This window comes from Halichoerus grypus, chromosome 5, assembly GCF_964656455.1.
Source record: "Halichoerus grypus chromosome 5, mHalGry1.hap1.1, whole genome shotgun sequence".
NCBI lineage: Eukaryota > Metazoa > Chordata > Mammalia > Carnivora > Phocidae > Halichoerus > Halichoerus grypus.
This window is the reverse complement of record NC_135716.1, coordinates 36,648,894-36,670,577: the sequence shown is the minus strand read 5'-3', so window position 1 is coordinate 36,670,577 and position 21,684 is coordinate 36,648,894. Positions and strand designations below refer to the sequence as shown.

General features: G+C 40.8%; 1 protein-coding gene across 3 annotated transcripts in view; it reads left to right on the top strand.

Annotated features, from left to right (window-relative positions):
• The window catches only part of VPS13B (vacuolar protein sorting 13 homolog B), a 741,629-nt gene that overhangs the window by 653,924 nt on the left and 66,021 nt on the right, over positions 1-21,684 (top strand). For all 3 annotated transcript variants that reach the window (XM_078072177.1, XM_078072178.1, XM_078072179.1), the window contains one exon: positions 2,382-2,543. In XM_078072177.1, the coding sequence (XP_077928303.1) occupies positions 2,382-2,543 (162 nt within the window). The remainder of the gene's footprint in view (positions 1-2,381; positions 2,544-21,684) is intronic.

The following is a 21,684-nucleotide window of genomic DNA, read 5'->3' as shown; positions in this document are numbered from 1 at the left end:
TATTAACAGCAGTTATTTGAGTGTAAAATTAGAGACTTAAAAAAATACATACTTCCTATATTTTCTAATTTTTCTACTTTGAACATGTATTCACTTATAATTTTAAAAATTAAATTTACTCCTGTATTTGTTTCATAAGTGTTTATCCGGTCCCTATGTGTCAGGCATTATGCTGAGTACTGGAGATAAACTGGTAAATAACACAGACCTGGTTCCTGCCCTCATGCAGCATGGACTCTAATGATGGAGACAGGAGTGAACCCAGAATCAAACAAATAATTTCTTAGTCCCAGGAGGGAAAGTGAAATAGTAGAGTGTGATGTGAGCATAAAATAGGGGGATGTGACCTGCTCTGGGGGTGCTCCCAAAAGGCTCCTCAGAAGAAGTGACCTGAAAACGGGAACCTGAGTGTAAGTAGAAAGAAGTTAGTCAAGTGTGAAGGAAAAAAGGTCCAAGCAAGGGAAAGGCACTGAGACAGGAAGGAGTTGGATGTGTTGAATGACTTGAAAGGGGGCCAGTGCGATGTTGGAGGAGCAGGAAAGAGCTCGCAGGGCTCGGGTGGGGCAAGCCAGTGGAGAGTGGCTCAAGTTGCGGCGGGGTCAGATCAGGCAGGACATTCAACCCCACTGGGAGTCAAGCTTTGAAATCGTAGCTCATGATTAAAAGCCACAGTGTAGGGGCACCTGGGTGGCTCAGTTGGTTAAGCGACTGCCTTCAGCTCAGGTCATGATCCTGGAGTCCCAGGATCGATTCCCACATCAGGCTCCCTGCTCAGCAGGGAGTCTGCTTCTCCCTCTGACTCTCTCCCTTCTCATGCTCTCTCGCTCTCTCTCTCTCTCATTCTCTCTCTCTCACATAAATAAATAAAATCTTTAAAAAATTAAAAATTAAAAAAAAATAAAAGCCACAGCATAGAGTGTGGTAGACAATAGGTAATTTTTGCCTGTAAGTACTTTGGTCTCTCTTAACCCAAGACTCTTTTTTGTGATTAGTGTGGCTGTCAAGCAAGGTTCCGCTCCGTGAGAATAGGGAGGTTGGTGAGAATCGATGGATGACAGAGTGAGGAGTCCCCGACAGTATTTGGAAGAATGAGGTGTTTCAGGGCCTCTCCGCCAGCTGCAGCCAGAAAGCACTGCGCATCTACTTAGGGGGCCTTGTGCATGACTAAGAGTGGATTCTGCCCCCCAGGATACCTGTTCTGGATGAGGTTCTAGGTCAGGTCTTGGTCCAGGCTGGATTCCAGGTACTTTCGTCCTTAGACTCCTCAGGCCTCATAATCACTTAAATCACTGTCCTTGTGAGTTATGTGTCCCCTTTTACTCTCCCTCCCCTTGGGAAAATGGCAAGTGACCCAGTGTGGCATTGTGACATTTAGCTCTACAACCAGGAAATAGAGGCCACCAGAAGTATCAGTTACGGTTACCTCCCATTGTCCGCAAATTGATTGGCTAATTAATATTTTTTTCTTGCATTCTCAACTGGAGCATCTTTTTAACTATTCATTTACCAAAAGTATGTTTATTATTTTTTAAGCCATAACCTAACCAGAGTGATAGAAGAGGAAACACAGAAATGCTCTGTCACTTTGTCCGTGTTTGGATATAACAGCAAGCGATGGAGACACCATTAAGTTGAGAAGGGAGGTCTCAACACGGGAACATAGTACTAACTTGTTGAGCCTCAGCAGATGAATGGGAGACATGAGCTGACGGATGACTGTTCGCTGACACAGACACCAACAACTGTTTTTCAACGCACATTATCTCTCTTGAAAACTGCAGCTTGGCTTCCACTGACTCCGGAGCTGGTCTGTTTTGTGTGTTCAGCCTCTTAACAATAGAGGGAAAGTTATGGTTTTATTTACATCTTTCCCTGAGCAGATTTACACACACACACATCCACCCTCCCCCTTAAGGGATCTGGGGATGTATTACCTAAATGATCCTTACTTTCTGTAGGGTACAAACTGTGGCTTTGGTAATTGGTCTTGATTGTCGAGTTTAGAAGGCCAGGAACACGGTAATTCTAGCCTCCAGTACTCTGCTCAGAAACGTGCACTACTCAGTGCAGCGTTCTTTGTAGCATGTTAATTCGTTTTAAAATGTTAAAAGTTTGAGGGATCTCATTGTTCCCTTACTCTTCTGTGCGTATGATTTATTTTGCAGGAGTATAAATCAAAACATATTCTTGGAACATTTAAGATCTCTTTAAGGTATTTTTTTGTGCTTCTCCTGGAAGTACAGAATACTTTGTATACCAGAGCTAATGACAACAGATCTTGTAGTGTTTCTGCGTTGTAACAGTCGCCACTGGGCAGACAGCTGCCAAACATCTTGCAATTAATCTGATGCACGTTGGCTTTCGCGTTCTTTTTCTTTCAGAACCAGTGCCCTGAGGTGGAGGAGTTGGTCTTCAGCCATTTTGTGATCTGTAATGACACACAGGAGACACTGCGCTTTGGCCAGGTGGATACTGATGAAAACCTTCTGCTGGCGCGTCTCCACAGTCACCAGTACAGCTGGCGTTCTCACAGGTCCCCGCAGGTATTTGAGAGGCAGCCTTACAGGCACCGCAACTGGGACCGGGAAGGTTGGCGATTCGTTGATTCTGCATTTGTGTGCCTGTGTCCAGTTACGGCCCTTCTTAAGCCTCCCAGGGAACCCCACAGCGTAGCCGCCCCCGACAGAAACCCAGAAGCGTTGAGAGATGGGAGCCCCGTGCATGCGTGCTGCTCTCGGAGGGGCGGTCTCCTGGCTAGCCCGGGTGCTGCGGGCGCCGGTGGGCTCTAGAGCCGGAGCTCGTGGGCTCTGATCCTGGCTCTGGGTAAACCTCGCTTTGCTCGCCGCACTTCAGTTTTCTCATCTGTACAGTGGGGATAATGAGAGGACCCGTTTTGTAGGGTTCTGAGGACTAAGTGAGTTACTGTGTATAATGGCGCGAGAATAGTACTCGAGATACTGTCAGCATTACGTGTTGGCTATTATTATTTACGCATTTGTTCAGATTTTTACCACGTACATACTCTGCACCCGGCATGGCCTGGGCACTGGACTTGCAAAGACAGGGAAGTCACAGCCCTTGCCCTCCAAGGACAGCTCACAATCTGTGACCAAGGGGGCACTGAGAAAAGACATACCAAAGGATGTCTGTTTTCCAAGTAGTGTAATTCCATTTTCCTGTCACTTTAGATGGGAATAATTAGAGGGATATGCCCTGCAGGGATAATATGAGGATGAATTAAATACAAAGATGTGGTCTTAAATGAGTAAAAGAAATCCTAGGAAGTCATCTCAAGAATAATGTATTTCTAAAACTCTGGGTAATAAGGAAAGTACTGCTTGTGATTAAAAGAAAGTCATTAGATTAGAGAGCAAGTTTTCCCATCTGGTCTATAGACCAGCTTCAGAATATGTTATGCCCTCGGGGTCCCTCTTGCTTCCCCCCCACCCCGCCCCGCCCCCGCCCAGTAGCTAGATTCTGATTTCTTGCTTGCTTTTTCATCATACTGCCACAGTACTAGAATAAAATTTGGAAAGGTAGACACAGTACATTCTTATTTAAGAATATTTATTTAATTCTAGTAAACCTGACAGGACATTAAAACCACATAAATCCTTTCTTAATAAAAGTTCTTAGAAAAATTTCTCCGATGAGACGATGTTGTACTCATCTTTTTAGAGTGAATGGCATGCCCTTGTTTTCTGTTTCTCTCGAGATATTTCTGTGTTCTTAAGTGGTTTAGTTGTTTGCCCCTCATAACATAGTTAAAGGCCAGTTTGTTTGTTTGTTTGTTTGTTTCAAAATATCTTTTTGGGCTTTTGTCTTACTAATTGCAGAAGTGAGAACATACAGACATGTGGCAAAAAAAAAACAGAACTTCTATAATGGCAACCACTCAGAGACAACCCATGTTAATACTTGTCGTATAACCTTTTAGATGTTCAAAAAGTTTCCACAGTAATTGCATTTTCAGCAACAGGAGAAACCTCTGGAAAGGCGCAGCCCAGTGTAGCCGTGGCCCTTGGCCACTGCACCCACACCCACACAGGCTCAGGCCTCTACCCACAGAAAGCAAAATGCAGGAAGCTTACCTCCCCCACCAGTTGCTTTAAGAGGCACAGACCACGTGGCTCTTGGTGACCCTCAAGATTCCCAGATACTGGGGACGCCTGGGTGGCTCAGTCAGTTAAGCATCTGCTTTTGGCTCAGGTCATGATCGCAGGGTCCTGGGATCGAGCCCCGCATCGGGCTCCTGGCTCAGCAGAGAGCCTGCTTCTCCCTCTCCCTGTGCTATTCCCCCTGCTTGTGTTCTCTCGCTCACGTGGTCTCTCTCTCAAATAAATAAAATCTTAAAAAAAAAAAAAAAGATTCCCGGATGAGAAGGGTGATGATAAGAGCTCAGGGCTGTGGAGGAACAGGAGTCGTCATATTACGGACATGCGGTGTCTGGGTGGGAAGGAAAGGACCAGGAAAGAAACATGGCTGACCGTTGCCAGCACGACACCTTCATATTTTACCCTTTTGCCTGTTTTCAAGGTCTTCTCATATTTGTTACTAGTTTGGTTTTCACAATATCCATGTGTGGTTTGTGTTATTTGTTATGCAAGTTATAAATAAGGAGACAAATGGGAATATTAAGCTGAGATGGTGGTAGAGTTGGGACTGAATTCCATATCTTTTGATTCTCAGTAGAATGTTATTTCTACGGCATTGTCCAGCTCTCCTAGGTTTGGGCTGCATGATTTGTCTATTAGAATAGCCAAGCTATGAGGTTTCAAGAGATAGGCCGAGAATCGCTAGTCTAATACTCCATATTTAAAGCTAGACTAATGTGGGATTCTTAGTCCAAGTAAATCCCTTGCAAAGTCTTAACTTTATTACCAAAAATAATAAGAAGCTTTTTATGACAAACAGGACACAAGACAGATAGCTATTAAACTTTTCTTTTTCCTTAAAATTTGCAACTGCATTCTCTGGATACAAATTTTAATGAGCTGTAGTCATTATAATCTTCAGGCTAAAACTTACATCAGCTTTGTTTAAAAAAAAAAAAAAAAAATGATGTCTCTCTACAAAACTCCATAGGTTGAAGGAAGTGTGTTTTAGAACCCTCTGAAACCAGAAGTCTTAATCGGCCCAGAGCTTCTTCGTGGAATTCCTTGCATCCACAATTGCAAATTCTGTTGTGTTCTAATGAGAGGTTACATCTGAGGATCGAAAAACTAGCCACTTATCTTCAGACTGCACCTGCAGGTAGTCATAGACTTGCAACTGAGCAAACTGTTGGTTTTTTCAGGCTCCACGTCATTTCCTGCGTTGCCCAGCAGGCTTGGTTTTAGGAACATTTGTGTCTGCATGTTTATGCTACCTTGGGTGTTAGTCAATTCATAGTCTCAGGGAGGATTTCCAGAGTTCATAGAACTTAACTCCACTAAACAATGTAGCTTACATTGCAGAGATAGAGAAAGTGGCAACGACAGCTGGAAAGGTTTCAAAGAGGTCAGCATATCTTAGAACCACACAGGAGGTTGCTAACAACAGTAAGTCCCAACAGGATGGGAAGAAACATGGACACACCAATTCCAGAAATCCAAAGCTGATTTTAAAATTGAAAAGTTGTAAACTCTCCTTATAGTTTCTAACACGTGCTCTGAGGCGGAATCACTAAATGCTGGATATCCCGTAACTGTTGCTTGCCTAAACAAACAAAGGAAGAACCAAACTAATTCCTAGGGAATAGTTGAACATGCTCAGCTGCACAGTCGTATATGCCACCACAGGGGGCCCTTAAATACCCCAGTTCAGTAGGCTTCAGATCAAGTTGGATGAGAACAGTAACTAGCAAGAGACTGGTCTTTAAAGAAGTGCTTCATATTGTATAAAGATGAATCTAACTATAGGTGTGAGTTTACGGTATCTTTCCCCAGAATATGGGTAGTAGGTGCAGCTTAGGGTCAAGGAAGGTTTTGTTTAATGTAGCCAAACTGAATATGGGGACACTTCCATCAACCAGTAGGATTTGTGTAAAGGCTGTTCAAGCTGACTTCCTTTCCTGGTTAATAGAGAGCACTGTTGGCGAATTAAACTTGAAATAGGAATGCCTCCACCTTGTATGTAAGGGAATTGCATGTGCTTTTATCCTCAAAACATGCACAATTTATAGATTATACATTTTTTTAGAATTGCAGAATTCCAGTGCTCGCTTCGGCAGCACATATACTAGAATTGCAGAATTCCAGCTACCAGTGACTTAATTTCAGTAATCAAACCATCTACCAAGGTGAAAATGGGCTCTAGACAGAGCTATAGAAAATAATAAAATATTGCTCCACGATGGACATAATAGAAAGTTTCATAAGCTCATGAAAAATGGCAGATATTTTAAAATGCAAAATGTAACAAGGTAAGAATTTTGAAGAGCAGCAGACCATCTGGGACATACTCATTAAAGTAGTCAGATTTAGTGAAGAAAATAGAAAATCGTATAGTACTCCAAGGCAGAGGTTGGCAAACTTTCTCTGTGTAGGGCCACATAGTCCATATTTTAGGCTTTTGGGGCCTTCCTGGCTCTCTCACAGCTATTCCTCTCTGCACAAAAGCAGCCATAATGAAAAATATGGCTGTGTTCCAATAAAACTTCATTTATAGACTATGAAATTTGAATTTCACTAACTTTCACACATCACGAAATAGTATTCTAATTTTTTTTGACCATTTAAAAATGTAAAAACCATTTTTAGCTCACAGGCTGTACAAAAATAGGCAGTGCACCCCATTTGGCCCACAAGCCATAGTTTGCCAGTCCTGCTTGGAGACCTCTCTGTTGACAAAACTCAGTAGACTAAAGGCTTGACGTTCAGTTTTTTCACTCTGACCTAAGTGATATTTCTATCACTTGAAAACTTGGCAAAATGTTTCAGAAATGAAGAAGTGACAGGTAATAGTTTAAATCCAGCACATATAACCAACCTGTACTCACCACATAATGGTAAAATATGTTTATTTTACCTCTTCTGGGCTTGTATAGATAGACAGTTCTCCAGTTCACTCTTGTATGTAAAAATATTTTAAAGTGAGATCTGAGCATTTTTGCTCTTGTCTAAAGGGATAGTAATAGGTTTTGAGTATCTACCTATCTTATGGTGAGTCCAGCCAGTTGTCAGTTTCGTTAACTAGACTGTAATTCTCATTCACTTCACTCTTTTTACATCCATTTACATAATGCATATGTATATACATATCATAAAGAAAGAGCACATTCCTTATTGTCACAGTCACAGTTTTAAAAATTTAAAAGCAGACTTAGGGAGACAAGGAAATATTCTATGTTGGCAAAACTGTTCAAAGTGAAATTTTTCAGGGGTTTGCCTCTGCTATTATCTGGCACGTGGCATGCATGTTAAGGTTTGTGTAGAAGATGCAAATGGAATTAATACTTCCTTTCTAGAAAGCAATTTAATAAGCACAAAAGCCATTAAAATGGTCTCAGCCTTTGATTTAGTAAATCCCCTACTAGTAATCTACTCTCAGGATATAATACAAATTAAAACAAAAGTTTATACACAAAAAATGTTTATCACAGTTTTATCTATAGTATCAATTAAAAACCAAAGTGTTCACTTTTAAGGCTATAGTTGAGTAAAATCTAACATATCTGAATGATAAACAACTGTCAGACCTTCACATTTTTTACACAGAAAGAGGAAGTGCTACCATATCCTATCAGTCAGAAAACAGAATATAAAATTATATATATGATCTTAGCAATATAAGAGCAAAATGCATAGAAAATGCTGGAAGGAGATATATCAAAATGTTGCCAGTGGTTGCATCTGAGTAGTAGGGTAAGACGATATGTTTCCACTTTATTACATTTTTATATAGGTCTCAACTTTTTTAAATAAGGGCTATAGATTATGAAAGCAGAAAGAAATTAAGTGAAAACCCTGAAAAAATTTATAGACAGACTATAAAAGGAATTTCAAACACTCACTGGAAGAGTGGCAAGTGCAGTGACTTATCAGTAACGGTTATCTTAATTCTCATATGAACGATTGCAAGTTTCTCTCAAATATTCTCTTAGTTACAGCTTTGCCCCACTCCAGTGTATCTTGCAGACTACATCTCAAGGAACTTCCCTGAATAATGCTTTAATTATTACAGTTTCCTGTCCAAAAATCTTCATAGCCTTCCCATCATCTATTAAATATCCAAATTATCTGGCATCCAAGGCCTGACTCAAGTCACTCACAAGCCCTCCTGTCTGCCATTATTTCCCTCTAGCAGCTGATTTAGTCTCCCAACCTCCCATTCAGTTTTAATCCACAAATGTTCATTTATTGTGACCTCTTGTGTGTAATTAAATATGTTCATTTTTTTGTAAAGAACTTACTGTCTAATGAGGGAGTCCGAAAAGTAAACAGATTTTTATGGACATGATCAGTATCTATCAGGACATTATTGCAGTAATTCAAGACAGGGGGAAATGACGGGTAACTGAATTAAAATGCTAACCATAAGGAAGAAAAGTGAGAGAATCAGGAAGTACAGTCCACTGCTTCTGGATATGGGCAAGGTCTTGATGGGAGCTCAAAGAAAATGTTTCCAAATCTAACATGAGGATGAGAATCTGGCAAGGCTTGCCGATAGAAGGGATATTTGTGTGGAAGCTTAATGTTTCAGTAAGAGTTGGGCCGATGAAGTGAGGGTGGTGGTGGTGGTGGTCAGATAAAGGAATCAGCATGTGTGAAAGCTGCAGAGGAAGGACACAGCGTGGCCTGGTAGGACAACTTGGCTGATTTGACTGCAGTAGAGAGGACACGTGTGAAACCGCAGGATGGGAAGGTAGGTAGGAGCCCGTGTGTGCTGCGCTAAGCGGCTTCAGTGCTGTCTTGAGGCAGTGGTAACACGAAGGCAGGAGAAACTAAACCCTGGAAGAGGTCAAAGTTGGCTTTCCCCAGAGGTCAGTTTGAAGGCTGAGTAGAAGTTGGCCCAGTGAACAGCAGTGGAGGAAGCACATGAGGCAGAACCAGGAAGAGATATATATATATCTGTATCTGTAGCATGTCATGTTCAAGGGAATTCAGATCTTGTTCAGAATAACTCAGGCATAAAAATCGTGTGCCCCGCTGAAGAGACGTATGTTGGTAACTGGCTCTTGGCCGGTGGTGTGGGAAGCCCTGATGTGTCGGGCTGGCTGATTTTAATGGTGGGAATACTCCCACCATAGCTGATCTCAAGCTACCAGTGATTTAACAACCGGCTCGCAAAATTCCTGAATGTTCAGCAGTTCTTTTTCACAAATGAGTATGAGCTAACTCCAGCGCACCACTGTTTGGAGGGTTTGCGTTCTGAAGAGCCTGGCAGTCCATTTGTGGAGATCCACCTGGATGTGCTGGGCGACTTTGGCCTACGGAAGGGCTTTCAGTAGAGGGGTCACGGGATCTCTCCTGTGCATCCTGGGAAGATCCCTGTGGTGTAGTTGAAAGGCAGCCTTGAGGAGATGGAGGATGCAAGCAGGGAGTAGTGGGGACCTGGCTGCAGAGCCAGCAGTGACAGAGGTGACAGCCACTGAGCCAAGACAGAGGAGAAGTCACCACTTGGTGTAAATGCCTAGCAGACTCACCCTTCTGTGAATAATAGCTATAAATTCTGAGCAAAACACAAAAAACTACTTCTGAAGACTGAACAAAGGCAGGCAGATTTTGGAGAGGAATCAAAACTTTGAGCAAGTGACCTGCTGAGTGAATTCCCCATTTTTTCTGGCTGTGCCTTGATGGCAACTGCAGTCGCTTCAGCGCGGGGGTAGCCCAGCATCATCCTGGCCCCACATAGCAGGGGAAAGAGCTCAGGCCACCAAGGCTGCTGGAGAACGAGGAGAAAACCTTGGACAAGGGGAAGCCAGAAAGCAGGAAAATAATTTGGCCCAACTGTCCACTGACTGCGGAAGCACATGTGCCTGGGGAAAACCAGAAGCAGCCTGTACCCAAGGCTTAAAGAACGGAACAAATCCGAGCTGCCGCTCGCCCAGGTGTGAGAGTTTTCCGTTTGAGTCTAAACAAATTGGGTATTTGTTAAATCAAATACATTAACACTCTGGAGCAATTATAAGAAAATCCAGAGTTCCCACAACAAAACCTTGACAGTGTCCATACTATAAACCAAAATTATTCAACAAATCTCAAGAATCTCAAAAAAAAAAAAGGTTCAATTTCAAGAGAAAGATAATTAACAGATGTTAACGCCAAGTATGACCCAGAGGTTAGAATGTCCATATGCTTCAAAGCAACTATAACACAGGGGAAGGTATTTTACAGATGTAATTAAGGTCCCGAATTAGTTGATTTTTAATTAATCAAAAGGGAAACTATTTTGTGGACCTCACTGAATCATATAAAACCCTAAAAGAGGGGCTGGGCCCTTTTGTGAGGAGAGAGAGAGAGAGAGAGACATATGCTCCTGCTGGCCTTGAAGAAGCAAACTGTCGTGTTGTGAGTGCCTACAAAGAAGGCCATGGGTCAGGGAGCTGTGGGAAGCCTCCAGGACCTGCAGGTGGCTGCCGGCCCCAGTCATTAGTAAGTCAGAGCCCTCATCCTATAGCCACAGGGGAATATATTCTGCCAACAACCTGAGTGCACTTGGAAGTGGATTCTTCCCTGCTTGGACTCCTGGCCCACAGACAGAGTGATGGTAAAACTGTGTTCTTTTAAGCTGCTAAATTTGTGGCAATTTGTCATTCAGTGATAGAAATATAATACAACATGACAGAGAAAAAAAGACAGTACACTTGAAGACAGATGACTAGAAATCATCCAGCCTGAAGGAGAGAGAAAAATCAAACAAAATGAATCGAACTGCAGAGACCTGTGGGACAATTTCAAAAGGTCTAATATATGAGTAATTACAATCTAAGAATGAGTAGAGAGTGAGAGAGTGGGGCCAAAAAAATTAAATAAGCTCAAAAAACTTCCCAAGTTTTGGGAAAGATTGAAATTTGCAGACCCAAGAAGCTCAGGAAAACTCCAAACAGACATCTCAAAGAAACTCACACTCAAGCACCTCATGATGAAACTACTAAAAACCAAAGAGAAAGAGAAAATCTTGAGGATTAGCTGGAGGGAAACTGTAGGGGAAACCACTGGAATAACTCTGAACTTCTTTTGGGGTATCAGGGAGGCTAGAAGAGAAGGTTTACGCTGGAAGTGATCTGTTTGGAAGCTATTTGGGAGTTACAGTCACCAGGATTTGGGTAATGGTCATGGAAGAGAAGGGTCTAGTTTGATTCTGAGGTTCTAGACTTAGGGGACAAGTTGGCAGTGTTGCTGTTGGCCCAAGACAGGGAACTGAGTAGAAAGACAGTGTTTTAGAGACAGAGGATGGAATAGGATATGAGAGCGCAACAGGGTGATTCTAAAACCCATTGTGGACACACCGAGTTTTGGGTTACTTGGGAGGGCAGAAAGGATGATATATTAGAAAAAACATGGATTTGAAGCCGTAAATGCCTGGGTTTCACTCCTAAGGCTTGTTAGCTATGTAAGATTGGAAAAGTTTCTTAATTCCTTGGAGTCTCAGCTTCCTCTTCTGCAAAATCAAGAGATTTTAGTGACTATCCCATGCAATAACATTTATAAAGTGCCTAGTGAAGAACTCAGCTCTCTATAACCAAAGGTTCCTTTCCTTCCCTTTTCCCTTTCTAACCAGACATCCAAGTGGCCATGTAGAGGAGGCAAATTGAATGGAAGAGTCAGAATGTCAAAAGAATAGTCTGGTCTAAGAGGTAAAAATTGGGTCTGTCATCTGTGCCTAGGTAGCCGTGGGAATAGATCAGAATGCCCAAGGAGGCGGGGCTAAGAGAAGAGGACTTTGTTAGTTAGCTCTTGCAGTAGAACAGTGTACACCAGTGGTGTACAGGCGAAGGATGGCTACTGCAGACACTCCCGTTCATAAAAGGAGAAAAGGGGAGACCCATCAGTTACTGGTCCATAAAAATTCTAATATCCAACCAGATAAATGTCAGAAGTTTCTCGATTAGTAATCACTCATACTCCGCTCAGGAATAATTGTCCGTGGCTCATGGCTTTGGAGTCTTGGCTCAAGCCTCTGAGTCATCCATCCATTTTCATGAAAAGTGTCCTTTGTTTGCACTTCATAGTTTTCTCAGCCTGCTTTCTAGCAGTAGAATTTTGAAGAATCACAGGCCTCTTTACCATCTTGTACTTTGTCTCTTTCAGTCTAAATTGGGAGTGTGTCTGCCAATATAATTCTTTAAACAACTTTATGGGGCTCTTGTTAATCTTACTGGGGTTTGCTACAGTGGACAAAATCACATATCTCTTCAAGGTAATTCCTTCTCTGCTTTGGGATTTGTTCACACTGCTGAGTGTCTTAGAAGCCCTATTGTTTGAATAGTTTTCTGAGACACCAATTTAGATCTTTTTGAGATCCTAACAAAGGCTTTTACAGCCACATCCTTAGCTTCATCCCTAAACCAGCTTTCCTGGCCGTGTCCTGGATTTGATCTTTGCCTAGAAACCACTTCTTGATTTTAGCATCATTTGCCATCTGGAAGGCTAGAAATGTTGAAAACTAGCAAGTCCTGGCTCCTTTTTATCTAACAGTTCTTCCTTAAGCTTCTGTCAGCCCCTCCCAGACTTTAATATAAGCAGCAGATAGAAGCCAGGAGTTACTTCAACACTGCCTGGAAATCTCCTGAGCTAGATCACATAGTTGATTAGGCGCATTTCTACTTTCCATGTCACTCTAGCTTGTAGTGTTGCTAAACTCTCCGCCACTGCATAGCAAGGATCCCCTTTCTCCCAACGTCCAGCAACACCGTTCTCACCTCCTTACTGATAGCCTCCTCTCAGGCCATCAAGTAACTATTAAAAGCATCTTTGAAGCACCTTAGATATTGACCAACACTCTTCTCAAGTCCTTCTAATTTCTGCCCACTTGCCTGCTCCAAAGCCCCTTGCATTTTTAGGCTTTTGTTTTGGTAGCACCCCACTTGGAGATAACAGAATCTATATTAGTTACATATTGCTGTTTAATAAATGACCTAAAAACCCGAGTAGATAATACAACAAACATTTTTTTTTAATCTCCATTTCATTAGCCAAGAATTTTGGGAGTGGTTGAACTGGGTAGATGTAGCTCAGACTCTCTGAGAAGGCCGCAGTCAAGACATCAGCTGGAACTTTAGTCATCTAAAGGCTTGACTGGGCTGGAGGATCCATTTCCAAAATGGCTCACTCATATGGCTCTTGGCAAGAGGACTTGGCTCTTTGCTACAAGGATCTCTCCATAGAGTTCATTGAGTATTCTCATGACATAGCCACTGGCTTCCCCCAGATCAAGTGATACAAGATAGAACAAGACAGAAGCCACAGTGTCTTTTATGACCTAAGCTCGGAAGTCATTCATTGTCATTTCTGTGACATCCTAGTGGTTACACAGGTCAGCCCTATTCAGCGTGGGAGGGAACTACGCAAAGGCACAAATAACAGAGGACAAGGCTCACTGGTGCGATCTTGGAAGTGGGCTGCCATAAGGAATAATAGTAGAATTTAGGGATTAGGCTAAGAAATGGGATCCACTGAAAGGGATAAGAGGTGTGAAGAAAACTTAGACATAACAGGAAAACTAGGACATACAGTGTTCTAAAAGCCAAGAAAGGAGAATATCTAGAGGGGCAGAATTATCAGATGCCATACAGAGATTGAGTAAGACAAGAACTGAAGAGGCCATTATATTTGTCAATTGAGAGGTCATTGATGGCTCAAGGAAAACATTTTCATGGCAAAATATGGATAGAGGCCAAATTGAAGTGGGTTGAAAATGAACAGAAGGTGAGGAAATGGAGAGAATCAGCATGAATTTTTTTTTTTTTTTTTTTTACTCTTGACTGGGTGTTAGCTAGAGAAAGCTGCAGGATCAAGCAAGGGTTTTAAATGGAAGAAACTAAGGCATGTTCTATATGGAAGCAGAGGTTGATACGCAGAAGAGAGGAAAAATGATTAGTGGCATAAAGTCTTAAAAGAGGGGAGGAGGAAGGAATCCAGATCACAGGTAAAGGATTGACCCTGGATGGGAGGAGGTTTATATCGGATATCTATTGCTGCTTAACAGAGCACCCCAAAACTTAGTAGCTTAAAAAAATGTATTTAGCTCATGAGTCTGTTGGTCAGAAACCTAGATGCCCTCAGGAGGCTCTTCTGCTGGGGTCCGCACGGCTCTCTTGTGGTCCAACATGGCCTCACCTACATATGTGGTAGTTGGCAGGCTGCTGGCCAGGGTACTCTTGGTTCTCTTCCATGGGACTGCCCCAGCAGGCTAGCCCAGACAGGAAAGCCAGAGCAGAAACCGCAAAGCCTGTTGAGCCGAAGCTCGGAGCTCACACAGCATCTCCTGCCACCTTCTCAGGCAGAGCAAGTCACAGGGTTAGGCCAGATCCAAAGAATAAGGAACTAGGTATTACCTCTCGCTGAGAGTTGCTGAGAGAATTTGTGGCCATTTGCAACTTACCACAAAAGCCTCCTCTGACTTTGAAATAAGAGAGAGAGAATGAGGATGAGTGTGAATGGAGATGAGGTCGTAATGGGTATTTGCTGAAAGTAAAAAGAAAGAAAAAAAGAGTAGGAGGCTTTAAAAAAAAAAAAGAAGGAATTTTCCACAGTATCTAGTCCAGTAGCCTGCTCATATTAGGCATTTGGTAAATGTTCACTGAATAAATAAATGTTTTCATTACTTACTCATAATGTTTCTGACATCTCTCAAGAACATAGACTTAAAAGCTTAATTATTTTAACAATATGAAAATTATGAACTTTTTTGCATCCGATTGGATATTTTGTGTGTACTATACTGACCAAAAAGAGGCCCTCTGATCTCAGAATGTATGCTTCTGTATACTGTCAGTGAAGTTGGGCTTTTAATTAAGAGTAGTTTCTGGTCTCCCACACCTCCTCCCCTTTGACCTCCCAGTGGCCTCTAATGAAAACTATGACAAAACTAGGAGATCACTACAGGAGGAAATTCACAGTATTCTCCAAATGAAAGCACCTTTCAGGTCCCCGGGCAGGTCCAACTCTTCCCAACTTATTCTTTTTTCATTTTTTTTTTTTAAGTAAACTCTATACCACGCATGGGGCTCGAACTCACGACCCTGAGATCAAGAGTTGCATGCTCTACCCACTGAGCCAGCCAGCGCTCTTACTGTTTGTCATAAACTAAAAGTACGTTGTATAGTTACCAAATATTACCGATTTAAAGTAAATCATTTCAAGTTAACTTTGCCACACATTTTCTCCTTCTCTAACCATGGAAGTCGATTCCCAGAAACCTCCAGTATCACCCTTGTTGTGGAGGGCACAGCTGTCTGCAGCTAGCAATTCCATGTGGGGAGGAAGGATTGTATGCCTTTGTTCCCCAGTGGCAGAACGAGCTTCTTTTTACTGTTGCTGACATTGAGATAGCTAAAATCAACAGTGAGGTAAACACTTCTTGGGACCATCTGGCAAGGATTTTAATCCCAAATATTCTGTAAACACTGACTCCATTTGAGTACCCGGAACCTACTGTCCAGTCACCACCAACTGCATCTTTATTTCGGTTTTAGGCAGTAATTGAAAGAGCAAAATAGCAGACTGTAGACTCTGTCCCTTCGCCTTTCTCTCTCAAATATTTCAGTTTCATGAGAGATTCCAAGAGACTTACATTCTCTGAGGAAGCTTAGAGGGCCTTGTGAAGTAACCAATAGAGGTAAATAGGGCCCTAACAGTTTTGGTCATTACGTATCTGGTAGCTAGAGCATATTTGGAATTTCTTCATTTTCTGTTGGGAAATGCATTCACTCGAAGTAAGAGGCAGAGGCTTGGGGCTGAGTTTTATTTTTCCCGTATTTTTCAAAGTTTCTTGGTAAAAATGATTCGCAGTATGACCTAGTTAAGACTTTGAAATGGCAAAGAGGATTGTGAGAGGGCACTTTATTCAGTCCCAGGGCTGATTTCTGGACTTTTCTACAAGCCTGCATAAAAAGAACAACTGGGGATTATTTCAGCTGTGAAGCACCCAGAGGAATGACTGCTGGTGCTGCTTAATGGTCTCTCTGTCCCTCCTCTGGCAATAAATTTTAGATATTGAAATACAGCTTTGGAGAAAAATGTACTGAAGATTCCTTAAGCTTTTTACAAGACACTCAAAGGCTTTTCACAAGCCCGTGCTCTGGAAATGTGAATTCTTGATGTCTAAACATAAAGGTCCTTTCCTGAACTAGTATTAAATGTGAATTTTCATACAGAGTACTGGGAGAAAGGGAATGCAGCTGGACCATTAAAGTGTGGTATTTTGCCATTTTTAAGTAATGGGAAATACTGATTAAGAATGTTATAAAGATTTCAGCATACATAATGTGATTGTCTCTAATCATAACCTATTAGCACAAGTCTGTAACAAAAGCATTAACTCTGTTAAAGACAATGGCACACCTATTATACTGTGGTACTTTTTAATTATTTCCATACTGAACAGGATATTGAAGAGCTTATTATCTAAAGGTCAGAATAATGCCCAAGACATGGCCAAGCCCAATGAGTGTCAGATGCATGGAATGTTGGATGACTTCATAGTTATGAAATTATTTCATTTCTCATGATAATTCCTGACTTGCCAAGTTAGTGAATTTTAAGAACTCTGAGAGCAGATTTTAAGATAAATGTGAAATAATCCATACTTTTGGAGTCAGGGACTTCCCTTCAGGCATTAGTTCATATTTGACTTGCTTGACTTACACTTGGGGATAAAATGAGTTAGGACAAGGTCTTAGATACCACGTTCCCTTACTGGGAAAGCAAACCAACTTGCACAACTTTGGCTCATGTTTCCTGTTACACAGGCACCGAGAAGCAGCGGGTGCCATGAAGTACTTTATTTAACCTTTACAAAAATGTTTTCTTAGTATGGCAAGGCAGTTTAGTTAAATGAAAATAAATAACTATGAAAATTTTGGATTTCTTTCATATCCATCTGTTAACTTCTTTTTTTTTCCAATTAAAAATTGGGGATAACAATTATAATTGTCTAAATTGCCATGATGACTAAAAATAAAGATTGCATCAAACTGTCTTATCCTTTCTTAGAACACGTGTTGGCATGACTTCTATTTTACACTAAAGTAAATTTTGCTGAATGATGAATGTTACATTTGAGAACAATTTAAAAGAAAGTTTTTTAGGTTGGGTTTCTCTGTTGTTTATATTTGTATTTAGTCAAAATTGATTTTCAAACAAATAAAACAGTTTGGCTCACAGACTCAAAATATTTTTCCAAACCTGAACGACTATTAAACATTATCTCTTGTTTCTTACTGGTTTCCATTTCTCAGCTCACCTAAATCATTCTTTATTTCTGTCCAACATGCTCTTTTCTCTTCCACTGAAGAGCTGGGTCCAACCAAGAGCATGGCGACCGTCGGCTATCCTTCTGTCAAAAGAGTGTGTCTACACAGCACCAGAATCTCCTGGCTGTTGGTGCAACTCAATTAAGCAATTGAAGTTGTTATTTTATTTAATTAATTTAAAAGAAAATAGGAATTATTTCGTATTTTATGGACAAACCATCCTTTTCTGTACTCACACATACGCATACATATCACATTTTTCTGAACTTTCGCTTTTCAACCCTTTGTGGCAGTTATCAGGGGTGAACCGTCTCCAAGGCCCAGACAGTTCTGCATGTAAGGCAGTCATTAGTGTCGTGTTTTTTCAGTCACATGTCATTTAAATACAGGGAAGTCCACACCCTTTAGAAACATGAAAACAAAGTATATGTGTAATGCCGAAATGATCTTTTCAAAATCTACATGTCATTTCATACTTTTTTTACTATGTGCCTTTAGATCTGATTTTATAATTATTATGTCCCAAAAATTATGCATAAAATCATATTTTAATATATGAGAGAATTTGCTCATGACATCTTCCTGCAAAAAATTTTTTGAGGTATATTATTTTTTGCTAATTTAGACAATTTGTGTTTAGGCCATTTTTTAGCAAAGAATACACATGAAGCATCCCATTGTTTTGTAGACAATGTGTAAGTCAGAAGTACCACAATTATTCGTCCTACTCTTACTTCTTTTTTAACTTCTTTTTCTCTAAGTATGCATTCTCAGCCAGATACTGCATAGAGGCTCATGCCTGAACAGTGAAAAACCATAAATAAATTTTTGAATTTGGATTTCTGTTTAGAGTTACTTATAAAATATAAATCTTTTCTAATTTTAGAAAGATTCTATGATTTGCTTGTAGATATGCTGAAACATGGATTAAGCCTTAATGTTTGCTAAAAGTGTGTGACATTTGACATCCTGTTTACCCATGGAAGTTCAAATAATTTACCGTGAACTATATGATGGAAGGACGCGGTGCACGGTTTTAAAGCTCTAGAGCCTTATAGATGGAAGAGATGATAGAATTATTTCTTTTTTTATATTAATTGTGTATATTTTGTTTTTCTTTGATACCTGTGATTATTTTCTGTCCTATTTCTTTATATATTTGTCTTTAACTCTAAAGGTTTTCAATTTTTTTTTCCTAGTAGTTATTCATATTTGCTCTGTCAGTGTAAATCATTATTCTGCAAAATGCGTTCCTGCATTTATTGTTTTATCTAATTACCTTTTTATACCACCTATTTATTTTAACCTCAGGCTCTTTTCTGTTTATGCCAGACTGTTCTTTCCTCTCAGTAGTTTTCTACAGTTTTACAGAAATCATTTATTTTTCAGTTTAAAGAAGTTTAAAAAAGACCAAAAACTTTCCTGATATTCTTTTCCTGAATTCTGCAACAATGTGTTTATGGTAACTACTCTTTTCCCCTCACTTTTTAAGATGATACTCTCTTCGCTTTGCTTTGTGATATTTTTTTAGAGGTCACATGGCTTATTTTCAGTGTTCGTTAGTGATTGTGGCATATGGACTGTCCTTGGTTAGACTCTTGTTATCACTTGAGGAATAATGAGATTGTTAGTCTCGTCCCCAGCTACAGGGCAGAAGGACAAAGTCAATTCCAGTCTCATTTCCCATTTTCTAGCTGACATATCCTAATATTTCTCAGTTATACAGAGGGGACACCTTCCCCTACATCTTTTCATGCTTCTCTGATACCCCAAATTGTCACACTTTTTGAAAAACTACAGTTCCCCTTGTTCGCAGCTGTTTTTGTTGTTCCTGAGTCTTTCTTCCTCTGTAGTGTTTGTCTCGTGATGACCTCTCATAAATACAGCGGAGTACTGCCAGTCTGTTTCTCCCTGGGAGCTATGATCTCTCTGTAGATGTAGAAAGACCAGGGAGATAGTGAAGAGCAGGACACCAAACAGCCTAAGAAACCGTCAGTTACTTTCTATCCGTGTCTCTAAGGCTTCGGTCCCTGGTCTTTACTGATGACTGATGCCCGGAGGGGAAGCAGCAGCTACTGACGAAGAGTCCCCTGCCTCTTTAGCCTCCCTTTCCACACCACTCTCTCGTGGGCAGGTCCTCTTCCTAACCCTCACGTCTCCTCGGCCCCAAGAACCTACACATACCTCTGGCTGCATAAGAGCAAGATCTGGCCTCCTTTTAAAATGATGATTTTTGTTCCAGTATGACTCTTTCCTTTCCAGGATCAAAATTCAGTGGTTCCATTTGGGTTAGGATCAAAGCTATTAGAGGATTGTAAGCCGATGAGTTCATACTATAAAGTTAATTTTCCAAATTACATTGACAAGAAGTAGGACAAGAAGTTGTTTGTTTGCAAAAATGGTTTGAAGCTATAGCTTGCTACTTTTGGGACCTGTCCCTACTTATAATGCGGTCAGTGTGCTTTGTAGACATTAATTTTGTGCAGAAAAAAACACTCCCAAGTTAGGCTGTCGCCTGCTTTTGTTTATCAGAAACAACAATCCTGTATATCTTTTCTTTACTCTATTTCAGCATGTTTTTTCATGTTATTTCTTTTCATAACTAAGTATGTCCTCTGGTCAATCTTTTAGCTCCCCAAGCAGAATACCTCTGGAGTCCTACAACAATTTTTCCTTCCTCTCATAAAATTTTGCAGCATTTAAGTTTTCTTGTTAAATATCTGTTTCTGCCACTCTATTGTGAGAATTTCCAGTGCAAGTAGTGTGTCTCGTTCATCTCTATATCCATCATGTGTAGCTTAGTTCGTTGGCTTGTGGTAAACATTTAATAGATGTAGATCCTTAAAATATTTGCTATATTGGGGGGAAAAAAAACCCTATCGCCATAGGGGGGAAAAGCTCAAATAATTACATTAAACAGCTCCAAGGATCATGTGAATAAGTAATAGAGCAAACCAGACCCTATGGGAGGGGCTCGGAGGCTACAGAGGTGAACTGACCGTCATGTCACCCTTTTTAGCAAAGCACCAGCAGGGCAAATGAGAAAGCTATGACACCAGCTAGGACGGATGGGGAGGCTTCAGGCAGGAAGCTGAATTGGAGTTACTAAAATAGAAATGTGTCATTTCTTTCTCCTTAAAATGCAGGCTCTGTATGCTTTCTATTAGACGTTTTTCTTTTTAATAACATTAATGTTTATCTGATTGCAAAATAATGCATACTTATAGTATGACATTTGGAAATTACATAAAAGAACACAAAACACATACGCAAAGGAATACTTAAAACACACGACCCCAAGATAACCACTGTTAGCATTCTGGCATATTTCTAGCCATTTTCTCCCCTAGAAACAGGCACGAATACGTTTTCATTTTGCAAAAACGGAATGTGTCCTGCACGTATCTTTTTATAATGTGCTTTTTTTCCATTAGTCTACTGCTACCTAATATTCTCAATGTTTTTTTGTGCTGTGATTGTTTTCTTCAGTAGTTTGAGAGGACTCTACAGTCTAAGTGTGGTTAAGCTCCCCAGAGTCAGCACCACTTACTCTGAGAAAGCACACCTGAGTTCAGATCTCATCCCTGCCCTCCCAGCACCATGGCCCTGAGCAGCTTGCTCAGCCTTGCTGTGACTCAGTTTGCTTTTTCATCTGTAAAATGGAACAAAAGTACCTACCTCGTAAGATTGTTTTAAGGAATGAATGAGAAAATCTATAAAAAGCCCTGAGGCCAGTGCTCGGCACATAGTACGTATCTAACAAATGATCACTTTTATTGTTTTTACCATATTTTATTTGATCCGTTTCCTAGCAATGCCTAATTTTTATTATTAAAACAGTGCTGGAATAAGCTTCCATCTAGGTAAATCTTTGCACATATGTATAATTATCACCCTATGAGAAATTCCTATGTAGAATTGATTTGTCAGTATCTGAAACTCAGATTTTTGACAAGGGCTACCCTCCAGCTACAGTTTTCATTCTAACGGATATGTTGTGAGTGTGCCAGGGTTCCCTTTTTGTAACGGGTTGTTTTAGGCTGACTGCACAGTATCTGTGGCCTTCATTGAATTCAGTCATGAGGGAAAACCTACAAGAACTCCCCTTTGGTGGAAGAGCCAACCACCCAGCCCTTGTGTCACAACAGAGGGGCCTCTGTTACCCCGCCTCCTGGACCACTGATTTGGAAAGCTTTCTCTTTCTCCTTTTTCTTCCAAAATACCCTGCATCAAAGAGTCCAGGTTATCCACTAGAAAATAAATCAATATGATTTATTTCCACATTT